The sequence below is a fragment of the Rhinolophus ferrumequinum genome, chromosome 21 (genome assembly GCF_004115265.2).
Source record: "Rhinolophus ferrumequinum isolate MPI-CBG mRhiFer1 chromosome 21, mRhiFer1_v1.p, whole genome shotgun sequence".
Taxonomy (NCBI): Eukaryota; Metazoa; Chordata; class Mammalia; order Chiroptera; family Rhinolophidae; genus Rhinolophus; species Rhinolophus ferrumequinum.
The window spans coordinates 9,099,907-9,119,234 of NC_046304.1; the positions used below are offsets into that span (position 1 = coordinate 9,099,907).

At 46.2% G+C, this 19,328-nt stretch overlaps 1 protein-coding gene across 1 annotated transcript in view; it reads left to right on the plus strand.

The window, feature by feature from the left end:
* Positions 1 to 19,328, plus strand: part of MYH13 (myosin heavy chain 13) — a 60,579-nt gene that overhangs the window by 22,774 nt on the left and 18,477 nt on the right. Inside the window, exons 12-23 of the mRNA XM_033091359.1 lie at positions 481 to 619; positions 3,340 to 3,458; positions 4,187 to 4,336; positions 4,455 to 4,625; positions 5,383 to 5,692; positions 7,540 to 7,613; positions 7,709 to 7,796; positions 12,412 to 12,529; positions 13,837 to 13,960; positions 15,072 to 15,208; positions 16,676 to 16,931; positions 18,412 to 18,654. Of these exons, the coding sequence (XP_032947250.1) occupies positions 481 to 619; positions 3,340 to 3,458; positions 4,187 to 4,336; positions 4,455 to 4,625; positions 5,383 to 5,692; positions 7,540 to 7,613; positions 7,709 to 7,796; positions 12,412 to 12,529; positions 13,837 to 13,960; positions 15,072 to 15,208; positions 16,676 to 16,931; positions 18,412 to 18,654 (1,929 nt within the window). The remainder of the gene's footprint in view (positions 1 to 480; positions 620 to 3,339; positions 3,459 to 4,186; positions 4,337 to 4,454; positions 4,626 to 5,382; positions 5,693 to 7,539; positions 7,614 to 7,708; positions 7,797 to 12,411; positions 12,530 to 13,836; positions 13,961 to 15,071; positions 15,209 to 16,675; positions 16,932 to 18,411; positions 18,655 to 19,328) is intronic.

Here is a 19,328-nt window from a genome sequence, read left to right on the forward strand (position 1 = left end):
CTTCGATGATTTTTCCTTTCAGTTCTAATATTCTACAATGCCATATTGTCTCGATTCTGAACAACACTAAAATTCCTGGATTACGGTGCCAACCTATCAAGCTGTAGGACACTATTTCTCAGACACTACCCATGAGACTTTCTTCTCCCAGTATCACACAAAGAATGGCTCCCAACGGCCTCATCCAGGAAACAGCCCCCAAATCTACGTACAGTGGGGAAGGATTAAAATCAGTTCTTATCAGGTGGACGAAAACAGATTATTCCCATTTTCTTCCCATAATCTCCACCCTCCCATACAAGCACATTAAATTAAAGAAATAGTTTTTAACCCCTATCTTACCATACCCCACCAGTCATCCACTTATTTGGACAAACGCTATCCCCCGTGATACACAAAAATGATGAGGTCTTTGCCAGGGAAAGCTGCATGTGGACCCCTGAGTCCTGCTGCGATACCTGTGCTTTTTTAAATTCTCAGAATGCCATTGACATCCTGGGCTTCAGCTCTGAGGAGAAAGTTGGGATCTACAAGCTCACAGGAGCCGTGATGCACTACGGGAACATGAAGTTCAAGCAGAAGCAGCGTGAGGAGCAGGCAGAGCCCGACGGCACCGAAGGTAAGCACATTGGGAAGGGGAGTGGGATTTAACTTTCCACCTGTGTTCACGTGTGAGATAAATGTGGTGTTCATCTCAAGAGCTGCTCTTTGAAAATTGTACAAACGGAATTTGGTTTGTCCAAAGCTCATTGTGCGTGCTCCGGGGAAGTTCATTCACTCTGCCAAGGAATCCTATATTGGTGAATCCTTGAAAAATAAAAGGCCTAGTCCTCATAAACGAATGATTACCATCCACATGTCTATTTCTCAACCATCACAGTTTACCTGTTATTTTAAGGTGGACTTTCATGCGAGGATACGGTTAAGTGAACTTCACTTTCTCTCTGTGTATATCATTATTAATATCCATTATACGTGCCTAATCACCCAGACCTAAGATGAAGCCTCTGGTAAAGTGGCAGCTACATTTCTTCCTCCCAATGCTTTCCCTTTCACTCTGATATCTGTTGAACTTGACCCTGAACCAAGGCCTGGTACACAAATCTTCCTCCCCATAACTCTCGTCTGGATGATCTCACCATCCACCTCTGCCCCATCCCCAAGAGGCCTGGAAATAAGGCAGAGGGCAGTGGGAGGGGTTTACAGCAGCAGGGCACACCCACCATATGCCCTGCTCATCAGGCTTCATGTCTCTCGCACTGCATTTTACAAGCTCCATCAGTAAAATGGGATTTGACTTTCACAGGGCTGGTTTGTCCCTAATAGTTCCACCGTTTATAATATCCCCACACTGTGTGAAGCAGTGTGTCTTGAACCCCATATGGTAAAAGGAAACCAGAGCCTTGAATTTAAGGCCTGGTAAACATACATGACTCTATTACTGTCTGTAAAGGCTCACCTGATTAGGTTAGGTTTGCCCAGGATAATCTCCTTTTATTAACTCAAAGTCGACTGAATAGTAACCTCATTACAGGAGTAATATCCCTTCACATTGACAGGTTACACACACACACACACAGGCACGCGCGCGTGTGCGCACACGTAGAAAAGATTATATAGGGTATGTACACCAGGAGGTGCAAATATTGGGGACTGTCTGGGAATCCTGCCTATCCCCATGGTGCATGCTCAGTAACAGGAGAGAAACTCAGTGTCAGAGCAGGAAGCACTTCTGATTGGGGTAATCAGGGAAGGCTTCCTGGGGAAAGGGGGCACTGACATGGACTTTGATGGATGAGTAAAGGATTCTGAAAGGTGTGAGTGACAGGGTAGTCTAGCCAGAAGAAACGTCATGAGCAAGGGAGCAGAGGAAGGCATGTGATGGGGATTGAGGCGCAGAGAGTGGTCCACTGGCTACAGAAGAGGATATGTGTAATGGATTTGTAAAAGATGAGAATAAAAAGTGATTATTTTGGCATCAGTTCGGGAAGGCCTCAAGTGCCAGGATAAATGGTTTAGAATGTCTGTGGTGGGCACCAAAAGCCACAGACACTCCAAGTAGCAGGAGAAGTACGTGGGACAACCTGGAATTAATCCGTAAGCAGTCAGGCTCACCAGAGCGTGGAACCTTGAAAAACAATGTATCAGGCTCCTCAGCAAGATCAGACCATATTGATCTATATCACAGCGGGGTCCCAGGCTCTTTTCCAGACCTGGCAGCCTTGTGCTCAGGGTTTAGGAGCAGGAAGAGCCTGGAAAAGGGGAAGTAGAGGGCTGTGATCCAGGCCTGAGCTCCTCCAATGATGACACCAATCCAAGTTAATATTCTCTGAGTCCTCTCTCTGCACCAGGCCCACTTCACAACAACCCATGCAATAGGGTACTGCCACTACCCCCCAGTTTACAAATGACAAAACTGAGGCATAAGGAAGTGAAACCAAAATTTGACTCCAGGCACTCTGACTCCAGAGTCCAGGCTCTCTGCCCCTATACTACTCTACAACTCTTGGGAACATTAGAGATGCCAGCTGTTTTGAAGGTGAAATGAGCAGGATCTGGGGCCTGAATGAATGCAGGCAAGTCAGAGGTGAGAAGAACAGATGTAATCACACCACACTTTCAAGTTTAAGTGAGTAGAAGAATAATGGTACCATCCACCAAAATGAACATCGCAAGTAAAAGGGATTAATTTGAGCAAAGAGTAAAGTACTCATTTGACCTCTTATTAAGTACTTAATAAATACTGCCTTGGATTTTTATTAAGTTGTCTCCCTAACCAACAATAAGGTGATGCTCCCAACCAAGGAGGAGCTGCCCTGGGAGCAGCATTTCTCTACCTTTTAATGAACTCAATGCAGGGAGCCAGGTTCATCCCAAAGTCAACTGAACTCCCAGTGAACTATAAATTGCTAACATTCAACGACTTTTAACCATCTCCGAACACTGGAGGGCTGAGTCAAGGTTTTGTACTTTTCTCTCAGCTATTAGCACAGTCTTGCATAAATTAGGAAAGTGCTAACATATATTAATTGTCCAAATGATGCCGCTTTTACTTTTCTACCCTTTTGTTACAGAATTAGACCACAATATGACTGCGTAAGTGTATTTTTGAACAAAACATCTGTAGATCAACCTATAATTAAAGATTGCTTCAAAAAGGTACATTAAAGTTCTTGAAAACCTGGATTCCCCAGACGATGTTATTGAAGCTTCATTGGACAAGTGCAAGCCTGCTGCACAAAAGGGTTATAGAAAACAATCCTGAGAGAACACAGGGGCCTGACTGGACACTTTAGCAACTGCTGGTTTTGTGTGATGCCATTTCTCTTCTTCCTTTAGTGGCTGACAAAGCTGGGTACCTGATGGGTCTGAATTCTGCAGAAATGCTCAAAGGCCTGTGCTGTCCGAGGGTGAAGGTTGGGAATGAATACGTCACAAAAGGGCAAAATGTCCAGCAGGTAATGGAGATGTTCTGAATCCAGTCAACTCAGGTGTTTTGTTGTTTTCACCATCATCTTAAAGCTCTGTGGGTTGCAGGTGTCAGAGCTACGAATGAAACTGGCTTCAGCATTAAGAAGGAATTCATTCTTAGGCCTCCAGGGTAAACCAAGAGATGTAAAGCATGGAGTGTCCCTGGGTGTCAGGAGGGCCTGGAGCCAGGAACTGAAGAGTCCTTGGAGCCAGGCAGCCTCTCGCTTGTTCCTTCTCTAGGGCTTCATAGGACATCGTCGCTCTTTTTCTCTGTGTGTCCTCACTAGGCAGATAAACGTTCTCCACCTCTCCTGCCCACAGCCACCCTATAGCTCCCAAGTTTATATCTCTATGGCTCCAGCCTTACTCTGCGACTGAGGCCGGTGTCTTTTGAGCCCAATTCCAAATTGTTAGGAGAGACACTCTCTTGAACCCAACTTGGATCGAATGTCCACCTCTGGTTCAACTAAGTGTGGCCAGGGGCTAGAGTCATGTGCTATAACCATGGTTCTTAGAAAACTATCTTTGTAAATGGGATAGTTCTCAGAGAAAGGGGAACATCATGAGCTGGGTGAATGCCTCGAGAAATACTTAACGTGAGGTTGCGCTATATGAAATTGTTGATTTCCAACTGCTTCAAACCTTCAAGATGTCTACTCGTATGTCTCAACTTAATATAACCATACAAACACTAATTTGAGAGTTCAAATTCGAGGTGACCAACTCGGTGGGCGCTCTGGCCAAATCCATCTACGAGAAGATGTTCCTGTGGATGGTCACCCGTATCAACCAGCAGCTGGACACCAAGCAGCCCCGGCAGTACTTCATCGGGGTCTTGGACATCGCTGGCTTTGAGATCTTTGATGTGAGTTGTTTGGCTAAATGGCTGGCCTAAAAAGACCCTTCCACTGTGTATCTGCTTTGCTGAATCCCCATTGCATTTTCCAAACCCACTCAAACTGTTTGGTACTTAAAACACCCAGTTCAACAGCCTGGAGCAGCTGTGCATCAACTTCACCAACGAGAAACTGCAACAGTTTTTCAACCACCACATGTTCGTGCTGGAGCAGGAGGAGTACAAGAAGGAAGGCATCCAGTGGGAGTTCATCGACTTCGGGATGGACCTGGCTGCCTGCATCGAGCTCATTGAGAAGGTAGAGAAATAAATGCCACTCCCAGGTACAGCTCCTCCTTGGTTGGAACCATCATTGCTGCCTCTAACCCCGCTCCCAGGCTGTGAGCCTTTAGATAGAGAGATCCTCTTGTGCATACAGGGTAAGTGTCTGGAAAACACCCAGAATCTGTTCAGTCACCTAAAAAGGTGTATGGGTGGTTAAGATCAGTTTTCCCAAGAATGTGATGGGAACAGAGCGGGTACTGTGGCATTTCATACCTTTCTGACTTGTCCAAAGACCCAAGGAGGAGGGATTATGGAGCAGTAGAGGTTTTGGGGAAATGTTACTATAAAAACAACAGATGACATTAACTTTTTAAAAAGGAATTCCAATAATGTTTTGAGCACTGGTCATGTTGGAATGAGCGTATCTTCCTCAGGTGACTACTGAGAAATCCAGACATTATTGTTTAAAATATTACTTTCTGTCTGTGTACATACCTTTACATTTTTGTAAACCTATTGCTCAAAGTGAGCCACATTTATATGTACATAATTTCATTCCATGTTCTTTTGTTCAACAAATGTGACTTAAGCACATATTATATGTAGCGCTGTTCTGTCATCACACCAAACAGACCAGGAGTCTTGCTCTCACAGCACTTGCATTCCATTCCAATGTTCCTAGTAACCGAGCAATAGCACCAAGGAGGTTGTCTTTGGTTCCTGCAGATAATGGAGTCGTTGGAATGTTCTGGTATTAAATGCTGAGGTGTAGTCTGTTATCCTCCTTCTAGCCTATGGGCATCTTCTCCATCCTGGAAGAGGAGTGCATGTTCCCCAAGGCCACAGACACTTCCTTTAAGAACAAGCTGTATGACCAGCACCTGGGCAAGTCCAACAACTTCCAGAAGCCCAAGCCTGCCAAAGGCAAGGCTGAGGCCCACTTCTCGCTGGTGCATTACGCGGGCACCGTGGATTACAACATCGCCGGCTGGCTTGACAAGAACAAAGACCCCCTGAACGAGACCGTGGTCGGGCTGTACCAGAAGTCTTCACTGAAACTGCTGTCCTTCCTTTTTTCCAACTATGCTGGTGCAGAACCAGGTGAAAGTCTTTTATTTTTCTCTTAACCTGTGGAAATCTTTGTGGAATTACCCATAACCCAAAGCTGCTTATAAAGAACCAGTAGTCAAACGCAAGCTTTGGGTTGAGCTTGATTTATTTGTCTGTCTCTGAGCTCCATTTTCCTTTCTCCTAGTCTTCCTTTTCCTTAAGAGATTGAGGTCTTTGGAGTTAACCAGACTTCTCAGTAGACATGATAACCAATACCACATTTTTTAATAGCTTTTTTAAATTGAGATATAATTCATGTGCCATAAACTTCATCCTTTAGAAAATGCAATGGCTTTTATGTACGACCGTCATCATTACCTAATTCAGGAGCATTTTCATTCACGCTTATGAATTACCAGTCACTTCTCCCTCCGCCATCCCTCAGCCTGGCGATGACTAATCTGCTTTCTGTCTCTATGGATTTGCCCATTCTGGACATTTCATGTAAATGGAATCATATACTGTAAGGTTTTTTTGTGTCTGTCTTCTTTCACTTAACCTAAGGTTTTCAAGGTCTGTCCGTGTTGTAGTATGTATCAGTACTTCACTTCCTTTTATATATGAGTAATATTTCATTGTATGGATTTTACACATTTTGTCCATCTACTCATTAGTTGATGGAAATTTGGATTGTTTCCATGTCTTGGCTATTGTGAATAACGCTGCTATGACCATTTGTATGCAAGTTCCTATGTGGAAATACATTGTCAGTTCTCCTGGGTATGTACCTAGGAGTGGCATTGCTGAGTCATATGGTAACTCTGTTTAACTTTTTGAGGAACTTCTAGATTGTTTTCCGAGGTGACGGCATAAGCCAGTGTCACTTTTTAAGGTTATTCACATACATATTTTTAAATAATTACCAAATAGGGTTTAAAAATCGTGGACTATCTTAAACGCATAAATTTAATACATTTATCTTTAATTTGAAAATACATGCAATATAATCATTCATTCTAAATTAGATCATTTTAAAAAATTAATACCTAGTGTACTCTGAGCGGTGAAATATAAAAACGGCACAAGTTTAAACTTGAATGGTGAATACCATCCTGTTTGAATCTAATCAAGGTTTCTTTGTAAGTGTATTGCATAAATTCACTTAGGGATAACACCAAGACTCTAAATACAAGTCCCTATGTCGGTGTGGATCTGGGGAAGTGGCTTTCCTGCCTCTCTTCCACACCCCCGCCCCCAAACACACATTCATGCTAGACCCTGGGAATAGGAGAGTGGAATGAGGGGAGTATAGGGGAAACTGAGACATGACATTTCCCCCAGGAGTGAATCTTGATTATGTATCAGAGCCTAAATCTGAAACGGAGCCGTTCAGAAAAAGTAGACCCAATATCACTGACTCCAAATTAAGTTGGCAAATTCAGTTGTTTCTTTTGGAAAAGAAAAAAACAAACAAAAAAACTCATAGAATATTCTTGAGAAACTTCAGTTGTATTACTGTTAGTCGCTTCCTTATTAGGAGATAAAGGGATTCAGGCCTAAAAGGAGATAACCTCATGAAAGAAACTACAGTCATCAGGAGGACTGTCTGGATCTTGTCAGCTATTCAGTGGGACTTCATGTCTGATTTCTACAGGAAAAGATTCTCCTTGGAATCAAAGTTATACTCCCAGTTAAATGCCACCCACGTCCCACCCCACTCCCTTTCCACAGTGACAAAGATGAGTGTTGCTAAATCTGAGTAGTTTGGAGGCACTTAGAACAAAAAGTAAACAACCCTAAGGTCTCTTATGTCAAAAGCAAACCAAAACTTTCGGGGCTGGGAAGAGGGGCTGTGTCCCCGGGGCTACATCTGATACCCCCACTCTGTCTGTCTCCAGGTGACTCTGGGGGAAGCAAGAAGGGCGGGAAGAAGAAGGGCTCCTCTTTCCAGACCGTGTCGGCCGTGTTCAGGGTTCGTATTTTGGCAGCTTCCGTGTTCAGTTGTGTTTTTGCCCAGTGAAATGGCATTTGCTAAGGTAAATATGCCTGTTCTCGTTTGTGTCCCAGGAAAATTTAAACAAATTGATGACCAACTTAAGGAGCACTCACCCTCACTTTGTACGATGTCTGATTCCCAATGAAACCAAGACTCCTGGTGAGTAAGAATCCGTCAGAACAGGACTCTCTGAAATGTGTGCATACACTCATGCGTGTGTGTGTGCGTGTGTGCATATGCCCGTGTGTTTCCCCGAGAAAAGCATTATAGTCTTTATCATTTCTCCAAGAAGTCTATGAAATAGGGCTGCCAGATTTAGCAAATAAAAATACCAGACACCCCATTAAATTTGAATTCAGATAAACAATGAAACAGGTCTCGGTGTGACTTATGCAATATTTAGGATATACTTAGACTAAAAAATTATTCACTGTTAATCTGAAATTCAAATTCATCTGGGCATCTTTTGTTTTATTTGGCACCCCTAATATGAAATCTTATCCAAAATATTGTATGTACGTGTGTAGACACATTAGATGCATAACTTTTATGAGGTTCTTAAAGAATCTGTGGTTCGCTTGCCCCCAAAATGAAGAACCACTAGATTTGGCAAATAATTGTCTCAGGTATTCTATAAGACAAACAACATCAATAACAACTGTTTTCTGAGCCTATACTGTATCTCAGTCACTTTATCATATTATCTCTACTGTCTACGATAGTTCTCTGCAAGCTAAGAGTAATGATCTCCATTTTATAGATGAGAAAACCGAGAATGAGACCACATATAGAGAGAACACTGTGCAGTACAGTAGAACTTTAACCACCACCCAGTCCTGGATTCAAACGTATTCTTAGAGCGCAGCTGTGTTTCAGGGTCTTTTGTCATAACGAGAAGGACAAACTGTCACACAGAGCTGCGGCTACAAAGTAGCTCACTCCCCGGCCAAGCTGTTTTATCCCAGTCATGGGGTTCTGGCCCATGAGTCAACGTCCTGCCTCGGCAACATTACAAGTGAGCAGAGCAGTTAGGTGGTCAAGGAAAGAAATCCCAGCTCCACCTGTTCCTACGCAGGGGACCTAAGCCAGGTACTTCAGGTTTCTGCTCTATAAAAGCAAGCAAAAACCTCGTATTCATTCATTCATTCATTTAGTTATTCATTCATTTATTTAATGAGTGCTTATAAAGTGTTTACTCACTTTGTAAATATTAATGCATTTAACCCGCCTTAGGAGGTTGTGAAGATTAAATGAATGAGTGCATATCAAGCATTTAAAACAGGGCGATTGTGTGAACGACAGTGAATGTTGGCTGTCAGTTGTAATAATAGTAATTATTATTATGAGAATAATATTATGTATAATAATAATGAGAATAATCATATGGGAATTATTATTATTGTTACTATTACTTGAAACCAGAAACTTGCATTCTCCAAACAACCTGGTCTACTTTACTTATCGGGATTTATTCTCCGTGGAAGTTAGGTTCTAAAGTCTAAGTTAAAGGCAAAAACCAGCTGCGCTGTTTTGACCCCCAATGTCTGGGGCAGGCTGCACTTTCTCCCGGTGATCCCAGCACAGCCAATTTCTCCTTCGGTGTAGGAACAGAGGTGTTTCTTTGGTTAAACATCAGACAACATCGATGGCTTGTATGGCGGTGTTTTGTCATAAAGAAAATCAATTTCCATTACTGTTGTTGAGTATATATTTGCACAAATCAAACGTGCATGCACATGACTCTTCTACGAATATAAGGTACATGGCCTGCGAGTATCAGGTGACAGGAGGATAAATTGGACCTCTGTGGGTTCAAACTGTGCCTCCAGGGGCCTCAGCATTTTTGGTCATCCACTGGTTTGCTTTTCCTTTTGGAAGGTACGTTTCGGTGACATCTCTGCCCCTTCCTCTTCCTGCCCCTTTTGTGTCTTCTTTGCTCTGGCTTCTCTCTATTTTCTTTTCCATTTCTGGGAATAGACTAACACACTGATACAGGAGCCTGGGTGACCCTTTGGATGGGACCTAGTAGGACCTCCTCATTTTCTAGAAGGCAGAATTGGGACTATGGAGACTTCAGTGCCTCGCCACAGAGCACCCAGAGCTGGGACTGGAATCATGGCCCCTTGGTCAGATTGCAAAGCCCCCGTCCCACCCACCGGCACATTTGGTGCTTTGTAGCTGTTCTCCCGCTCTCCTCCAGGGTTCACATGTACAGGTTCTCTTCCTGCCAGCTGGAGCCCCTCATGAACAGGGTTCAGACTCCAGTCCTCTCACCTCCTCTGTGGCAACCTGGGTCCTGCCAAATGCATGCTGTTGACAGGCCAATGGTTGACTCACTGCTGCCTTAAAATATAAGTTTTCTTATTATTCAGGTATGGTGAGGCCAACAGATCAGGAGATGACTGCCATTGAAAAGATAGTTATTCATCATGCCCAAAAGGAAAAGGCCCATCATACCATGCAGGGCCACTTGGAGAAGCGCCAGTGTCGGTCAGAAGGCTGAGAGAATGAGGAGAACCGTGGACAAGAGCCTTTATTGTAGTTTCCATAGGATGGATGGGCAAGGCGGTGTGAGCAGGTTTAAGATTGGCTAGTGTGAATCATTTCAGTGGCTTCTGGGGAGCAGCGGCTCTTCTTATTGTCTGGCACCTGGCACTGTTGTGATCAGTGCATAGGAATATTGGCCCTGAGTGTGAGATCCTGATACAGGTAGTGGTTGGCGGACATGAGCTCTGGGTTGTTTGGTTTGCGTATAAATACTGTGTGTTTGCAGGCGAGTAGTTTGCTATTTCGAGGAATTGGCCAGCTCTGGGAAGGACAGTCTCTCCCGGGCCAGCAAGGTCCCAAGATATCAAAGCCTCATAAAATACAGGAAATAAAAAACATGATTAGTATAACTGCCCGTGAAGGCTGAGATAACTGGAGAAAGGAGTGGAATGGAGATGATAAATAATTGGGCAATAAAGAGGAAAAAATTCCTACAGCAAACATAACATGAGAAAGATGAGGCAACTTTTTAGAAGTTTTGCATGTTGGTACGGAGGCAAAGGAGAATTTTTTGTGAACCTTCTAGAAACCATCTCAGCCTGAGTTGGGAGGGATGTAGAGAGAGCACTAAGAGAACTCAACCCAGAATTCTGCAGAACAGGAAGAATGCTGGAAGGGAAGAATGTCCAGTCTCAGCTCTGTTACTCCTTGCAAGGCACTTACCTATCTAGTCTCAGCCTCCTTCAGCGTCCTTCCATGTTGTAGGATGGCTTTGCGGGAACTAGAAAAATTCTCCTCTCTGAGTGTACAAATTGGGCAAGCAGAATGGCGGCTCTAATCTCCCCATCATAAAATGATAGTCTTTAAGTTTTCTTCTGTCTCTAAAATGGTCAATAGTCCTCTAATTACACCTTTTTTTCTCTGCTCCTGGCCCTTGTGGAGATAGAGGCCTCTGCCGTGTCTGTAACCATGCCTGATACATCAAACAAAGAACAACAATAGGACAACAATCTAATACACTTTGTACTGCATGTCAGGGGCTAAGTTCTTTACTCAGATTGACTCAGTTAATCCTCCACAGTCTTATGAAGTAGGCACTGTTGTTATCCTTATTTTACAAATGAGGAAACTGAGGCATAGAAAGTGCAAGTTCACATGACTAGTAAATGGCACAGCTGGGGTCTGAAACCCTCATAATCCTCATCCGAGAAATAATGGGAGCTGGACTAGATGAATTTTAAAGTTCTCTCACATCAGTGATTCTCTGAATTTCTGATGCAGTTTCCCCCTTGCTTTTAATTATTTCTTCCTGTAGAGAATCACTGTCCACTAGAACTTTCAGAAATGATGAGAATGTTCTATGTCTGCACTGTCCAGTATGGTAGCGTCTAGTTATATGACATGTGGCTAGTGCAACTAAGAAAACAAATCTTTCATTTTAATGCATTCAAATTTAAATAGCCATATGTGGTCAACACCTACTGGATCAGACAGTAGCGCAGCTTTAGCAGAATCTTGAAAAACGTATAAACATATAATCATCTCTCCTCACAGTAGCCAGGGGAACTTGTGAGCATTCTAGAAGTTTCCATGAGGTTAAATCAAAGCCAGGTTTAGCCCCTCCCCAGCAACTTAGGAAACCCCAAATGAGAAGTCATTAGGTAGCCACAGACCTCTCCTCCAGCCCCTCACACAGCCACGAGACAGAATCTTCTCAGTCTGCTTTTGATGTGTGCCTGATCCACGATGGTTACTAAGAGTGACCATGTTACACCCCCCACGGAGGTTTGTCTCTCTGGCTTCTCTTCTTCCACCCCAGCTACAGTGCGCCCTCCTAGCTTTCCACAGCAGGTGTTCAACAGTCACCCCCTACCGCAGCCCTCCTTATTCCCTCTGTTTCTCCTCTACCACGAAAGGCACAGCCTGCAGATTTCACGTCCCTATCCTTGAGTAGAGGCAGAGGGCATCTCAAATTATTATATCTAATGGGAAGCCCAAAGGGGACTTCACACTCATTCTGCCCTCCCTTGGCGCCTAGCTACAGAGTCAAGGATAAAGATCAATATTTTGGATTTTATTCCCATGGTGATGGGGTGTTAGAGTCACCTCAAGAGGCTGTGACTGTCTGTACTGTCAGACAAGGCAGGCTCCGGCCATTCCCAACCATAGAGTTGGCATTAACCCTTTCCACGCTAGTCTGGGTGTGTCAGAGTGTCTCCGGGTGCCCTGACCATCAAAGAAAACAATGAAAGAGCCACCGACACACCCCGGGCCCCTCTCTTCCCAGGCGTGATGGACCACTCCTTGGTCATGCATCAACTGCGCTGTAATGGGGTCCTGGAGGGCATCCGGATTTGCAGGAAAGGATTCCCCAGCCGGATCCTCTATGCGGACTTCAAACAGCGGTAGGTCACCTGTCTTTGTCAGTCTCCCCTTTTGAGGGCACGTCTCGCATTCCCCACAGGAGCTCCTTGGGCTAGGTGTGTGGTGGGTCCACAGACCCCGCAGGGTGTCACGGGCTTCACCTTTTGCTGTGGGAGGGGGAGTGATCCCCTGCCCAGAGTGAGTGCTAAGCCTGCCGAAGTGGCTCCAAGGTCACAGCCCAAACCCTCTAACCTGACTGAGACTCTAGACCAGAGGTTCTCAACCTCGGCACTATGGACTTTGGGAGCTAGATAGTCCTTTATTGTGGAGCTGTGCAGGATTGGGGCAGCATCCCTGACCTCTACCCACAGATGCCAGTAGCAAATCATACCCTTCCCCCTCACCCCTCACTCCCACAAAGGCTGTGAAAATCAAAAATGTCTCCAGACATTGTCAAATGTCCCCTCGGGGGATAAATCACCCCTCTTCCCCCATGAAGACCCACTGTTCTAGACCACATCTCCCCCCACCTGCTATCTGGGTCCACAAACCCAGGCTTTGTCTGGAGTGGAGGAGGGGAGCGGACCCTCCAAAGGCAGGAGGGCTAGAAGTCTGCAGGTCACAACTGATTTCAAGGCTCTGCTGAGTCAGACAAGCGCCATTTCCTCTGAAAGCAAAATTCCAGCTGTGCACTCAGCTGGACTTCCTTCTATTATGTTTCTCTCTCTCATGCCACAACCTGCTTGTCTAGAAGCAATCCCTAGATTCCCCTTCTGTCCAACTAGCTGTACAACACGCCATTTCCTCCTAAGGAGAGAGAGGGAGAATTTCTAGAAGGCCTGGCGTCGGGTATGGGGATTTTCTCAGGGGGTGAATCCGCTCGGGGAATTGCGTCCCTTAACTGAAACCGCCAGCCTCGCCCGCACTGCCGGCCGATATGGGGATAATGTAGACGTGAGACCTGAGAGCTTCCTAGTGCAGGGCTCTCATGAGGGTGACAGCTCAGCTTCCTCTGTGCCAGGCCAACTGTCGGCAGACTCGTCACCCAAGCCCCAGTGGCTCTCTGGAGTCTGTGTTCCTTCAGCTTCCCACTCCCGCCCCAAGCACAGTTGACACCACTCCTCCTGCGGGAGTCTTACCCATGGGAAAAGGGAGGACGTGGCCTTCCTGGCCCGGGGCGTTGCAGGAGGACTGGCCTGGGCTCTCGCAGGGCTCTGAGACCCTGGGTGTGAGCAGTGAGAAGCAGGGTGCAGCCCGCAGGAGAGGGTTGTGCAGCCAGAGGCCCTTGTGCCCCTCCCACCCAGCTGCCCGCGGGCCCGGCAGTGACCCGCCCCTGCTCCCTCCTCAGGTACCGGATCCTCAATGCCAGTGCCATTCCAGAGGGGCAGTTTATTGATAGTAAAAATGCTTCTGAGACGCTTCTGAACTCCATCGATGTGGACCGGGAGCAGTACAGGTTTGGCAACACCAAGGTGAGAGCTGGTGACGCAGGGACACCCCCAACCCCATGTGACCACAGCCCTGTGCTGCTTTTTAGCTGACGGGAGGAAACGGGTCTCCCTCTCTCTCCCTGTCTGGTCAACCTGGCTACCCCTTGCCTAGTAGCCCAGGTAGAGGAATATCTGGGTACAGAGAGCTCCATCTCCATGTTGGTTTTGAAGAGTCTAGAGGCTTAACGGGAAGGCGGAGCCTCACCAGCCGTAAAAGAGAGTAATGGGAAACATGGTGTCCTGGAGGGAGCAAAGGAAAGACACTCCAAAGGAGATGAAAGAGCTGAAGAGAGAGAACACAGAATTCCATGGACAGTGAGGACTTGAGAAGAATAATTATAACCCATAGCAATGTCTACCATTTATTGAGCATGTGTGCATTTAAGCTCTGTGACATGCTCTCTATACACATTTCACTGATCCTCGCAATAACCTGATGGTGATAAAGGTGGTACTGACCTCGGGAGCTTGTTGGGAGGGTGGGGAAATGGAGGCTCCCAGGAGACAAGAAACTTGCTCATGGTCACAGGGATGGTGAGTGGCAAAGGCCGGCTTCTAATCCTGTTCTGATTCCAAAGCTCCACGTCCCAGAAAGGGACAGGCTGGGGCTGGGGGCATCCACCCCTTCCGGGAGGAGGCTGCTGCCACCAAGGGTACCCTGCTTCTTTGGAACATAAAGGGAGCCGAGGAAGCTCTGCCAGTGTGGACATGGGTGAATAGGCCTGAGGTGGGACCAGCCTTCTCAGGTGGGCAGAGAAGGAGGAGGACAGGAAGGCATAAGTCTGTGGATCTGTCCTAATGTGGGCACAATTGAGTCTGAGGTCACTTTCTGGACTCACTTTGCTTCCTGCATGTGAGCTCTGTCAGACTATGTCCATGTGGGTTGGTAGGGCCTGGAACATGCTTTGCAACAAGACATAAGAGGGGCTGCTGCAGAGACCAGAACACTGAGAAGCAGGTCCCGGGAGCCAGATGGCTGCCAGTCCCAACCCAAGGCTCAAAGGTCAAGGGTTGGGGTTGGGCAGAAACAGGCTCTCGCGAGAGCCCCGTGTTGGACACCTGCTGAGAACAAAGCAGGGCTGTCTCTCCACAGGTGTTTTTCAAAGCTGGGCTCTTGGGACTGTTGGAGGAGATGAGGGACGAGAAGCTGGTGACTCTGATGACGCGTACGCAGGCCCTGTGCCGGGGGTACCTGATGCGGGTGGAGTTCAAGAAGATGATGGAGAGAAGGTGATGCCGACCCTCACCTCCACCTCACCCTGCCCTTCCAACTTAGGAGTTCATTGTCACTTCCTGATTTTAGTCTTGGGATATTAATGTTCTTGTTCAGCCATTTAACCAACATTTACGGAGCAGAACTTCCGTGCTGGGGACTCTGCTCAGCACTGGGGATATACTAGAAATGAACCTTGCCCTCCAGGAGCTCACAGTGAGTGGGACGCAGACAAGTACATGGTGAATTTTAAGGCCCGTGACCAGTACAATGTCAGAGTTATATTCAGGGCAGTGGAGGACTATTGAGAATGAGTCCCCAACCTGGCTGGGGCTTGGAGTTGGCATGAAGGGGTCAGCAAGGAAAAAGAACTTTCTGAAATAAGCTTTGCATGGCCTGAGAGAGGGAGAACGACAAGCAGGTCATAGTGTTTGGAGCAAGGATCGAGAGGCAGGCCGTGAAGGCAGCCCTGTACCACGTTAATGAGCTCCGTATTGGATCATCTGGTTGCTGGGGGAGCTGTGGAAGGTGTACAAGGAGACGAGTGAGAGTATCAGGTTTGCAGCTCAGAGAAGTCACCCGGGCTATCAGGAGAGCAGAACTGAGAGGACAAGAGAGGCCGAGACCAAGTGGTTGCAAAAGTCCAAATAAAAGACGACAGGACCTAAATTAGGAACCAGTCAATGGGTAAGAGAGGAGGGGATGGGTTGAAGGAATATTTAAGAGTTTTATTCCTGCAATAACTCAGCAGCATGAATAGCAGCATTGATGGCTGGTCAGGTGTGGGAGTTTCGAGGAGAGGGGAATTTGGACGGACACCCATTCTCTACGGTGCCCTGATACCCTGTGTAGCTCGAACCTTGTCGTTGCCGTAATGGGCCGCCAATACGTATTAGTCAATATGTATTAGTCCCAGGCAACTAGCTTGGTGGAGTGAATGGAAGCCAGCGCAGAAATAAAAACTATCCCAAAGAAGGGGCCGGTTTAAAGAAAAGAAAAGTAAGTTTTCTGGTACACATGAGCTATGTGATATGAAGCTACAGAGGATAAGGAGTTGGGAACCCGTGTATGGGTGTCCCTGGGACATAGGCCACGGTCAAAATGAAGAAAATAGATCAGTTCTACTAGGGCAAGAGTCTGGGAGATGACCAGTGGACCAAAGACAGGTTCCGGTACACACCAACACTTAAGCAGAAAGAGGGAGATCATGTAGCAAAATACTGTGAAATATAAACACTGCTTTATCACGGAAGCTAGGTAAATGGGAGAGCCACACATGGGCCATGCCTCTCTCACCTCCCAACCTTTGCATGTGCTGTTTCCTCTGCCCCCATTGCAGAACCTACTCTGGAGCCCGTAGGGTCTGCACAGCTTGGCTGTACCTCCTTCCCACCCACCCGGGCAGGGTGTAGGTCCATGGGGAGGTGGGGGTGGAAACGAGACCTTGCTGTGGTTCATTAATCCCAGTCCTAATGGGTGTACAGGGAGTCCATTTTCTGTATCCAGTACAACATCCGTTCTTTTATGAACGTCAAGCACTGGCCCTGGATGAACCTATTCTTCAAAATCAAGCCCCTGCTAAAGAGCGCAGAGGCGGAGAAGGAGATGGCCACCATGAAGGAAGACTTCGAGAAGGCCAAAGATGAACTGGCCAAGTCTGAGACTCGTCGGAAGGAGATGGAGGAGAAAATGGTGTCCCTGCTGCAGGAAAAGAATGACCTCCAGCTGCAGGTCCAGACTGTAAGTACCTTCTTCTTGAGAATAGAAAAGGAGGAGCAACCTTGAGGCCTCATCAGGTGTCTATTCAAGGGACATTGGTGCCACCCAGTGGTCATACAGAGTATTGCCTCACCACCTTACCAGTAAAAGGAAGACCTGGCCCTGGCTTAGGGGGAGCAGAGCATGTGTCTTCTAAGTCAATTTCTGTTAGCCCTGATTTCTCCCTGTCTTTCATACCAGAGTTAGATCTATTTTGCTGTGGGTATGAGTGGTATGGGTCATCATAATAAAAGCTGTCAGGAATGCACCAAGTATTTTAAAAATCATGTAAATAAAAGTAAACCATAAAATTAAATGATTCAAATTAGAAGAGTAATTTTCTATACGTGATTTTCAGTAACATGCTTATAGTCAAAAACGCTTTAAAGATATGCATTTTCAATCAAAGAAATAGAGGAAACAAAGCCATATATACAGTGTGTAACACTCTGGCTGTGTAACAGTATCATTTCGGAGACTTAAGGCATTTATCATTTGCCCTTTTTAATAAACTCCCTAATACCTTTACCTTTTGCCTGGTGTGCAAAGCATTTTATCCTCCCCTTTTCACTTTCCCAGTCAGTATAGTTTGCTTATTAGGAGTACTTTCCCAAGCATAGCGGGCAACAGAACAACTTTTAGAACCAGATCACTAGGTTTAGATCCCAGATTTTCCATTTGATAGCTGTGTGACCTCGGGCAAGTTACTTATCTTCTTTGTGCCTCTGTTTTCTCATCTGTAAAACGGGCATAATAATTGTACCCACCTCACAGGGTTGCTGAAAGGATCGGAGGAGTCCATGCATGTAAAATGCCCGGCACACAGCACAGGATCAGTACACACATGCTTAGTCTTGCCAGTATCTTTTCATCCATAACCGTGAAATGTGTGTCCAGTTCTCACGATACTCTCGTATGAGAAGCAATAACCCAATTAAGTGTCAGAACTAATCTCAGTCTGCCCTAAAGACTCATTACAGAGTCTCCTGGGATATGTATTTATTCAATCACTTATTCCTGTTGACTTTGAATTTTCTGTTCTGTGGCTCAAGGAGGCAGGGCTAAGGAGATGAAGGCAGCACTTTTCTGTTGAAAGTTAGAAGGTAGTAATGTTTTGAAAATGTTAGTTAGCTTTTGATAACATAGAGGAGATGGGTCACTTTTCAGCTGGTGGTGGTAGAAATGGCCGGATGTCCAGACTTCCCAGATTGCAGAGGCTTTATAAACTTCATGAATGCCTTTGCTTGAAATTATTTTGGGTGAATTTTTATTAAGTAGATGATGTCCTTCGTGGTTAAAAAAAAACAAGTATGTGGATGACATATAAGTGTATGCGTACGTGTCTGTGCATACTAGACCACTCCTTAGGTCTCGTTCACGGGCTTTTGGGGGGTAAAGCCCTGCCCTCCGAGATAAGGTTGGTCAAAAGGCTGATCAAAACATAGTGCTCTGCTTCTTTCAGGAGATGGAAAACCTGATGGATGCCGAGGAGCGGTGTGAGGGGCTCATCAAATGCAAGATTCAACTGGAAGCAAAAGTCAAGGAGCTGAATGAGAGATTGGAAGAGGAGGAAGAAGCAAATTCTGAACTGGTTGCCAAGAAGAGGAACCTGGAAGATAAATGCTCTTCTCTCAAGAGAGACATTGACGACCTGGAGCTGACCCTAGCGAAAGTGGAAAAGGAGAAGCATGCCACAGAGAACAAGGTGGGCAAACCCAAGGGATCCCCACAGTTTCCTGAATGATCCTGACTCCCTCTCTGTAAGGAGGAGACAGCCATGGCAGGACCCCCATTAACCCAACATGGCCGTGAAGTAAGGGGCAAGAGTGGGTAGGTGGGTGCTTAGGCCACATCAAGTTCTGTCCTCTGCTTTCCTCTCTACCACGCAGGTTTGCTCCATCCTTCTCCTGCCTGCCTGGTTGTACCACAAACTTCCAGTCCCAGCCCTTCCCCCACAAAGCAGGAGATCCTTGAGTCCTATTCATCTTTGTTTCTCACCACCCTTGACACAGGAAGAGTAAACAAGAATGCCTACAGGGGCCAGACGGATGAGGGAGGTGGGTGGTGAAGGAGGCAGAAAGCTAGATAGTGGTAAGGCCTGTCAGGGAGCTGGGGGTAAAGGGGCCCTCATGCAGTGTTGGTAGACTATAAACGGATGCAGCCTTCAGCAAAGCCATCTGGAAATACTTAGTCAAAAGGAGAATCCATATATCCTTCAACTCAGTGTTTCTGCTCCTTGGTATAGACGAGGGAATTTCCCCACCAGGCCGTAAGGGGACATACACAAGGGTATTCATGGCAGCATTCCTTGTGGTAAGGGAGAGCTGGAGGCAGTATGGGGGTCCACACTGGGAGTGGAGAGGTGAGATGTGGATACCC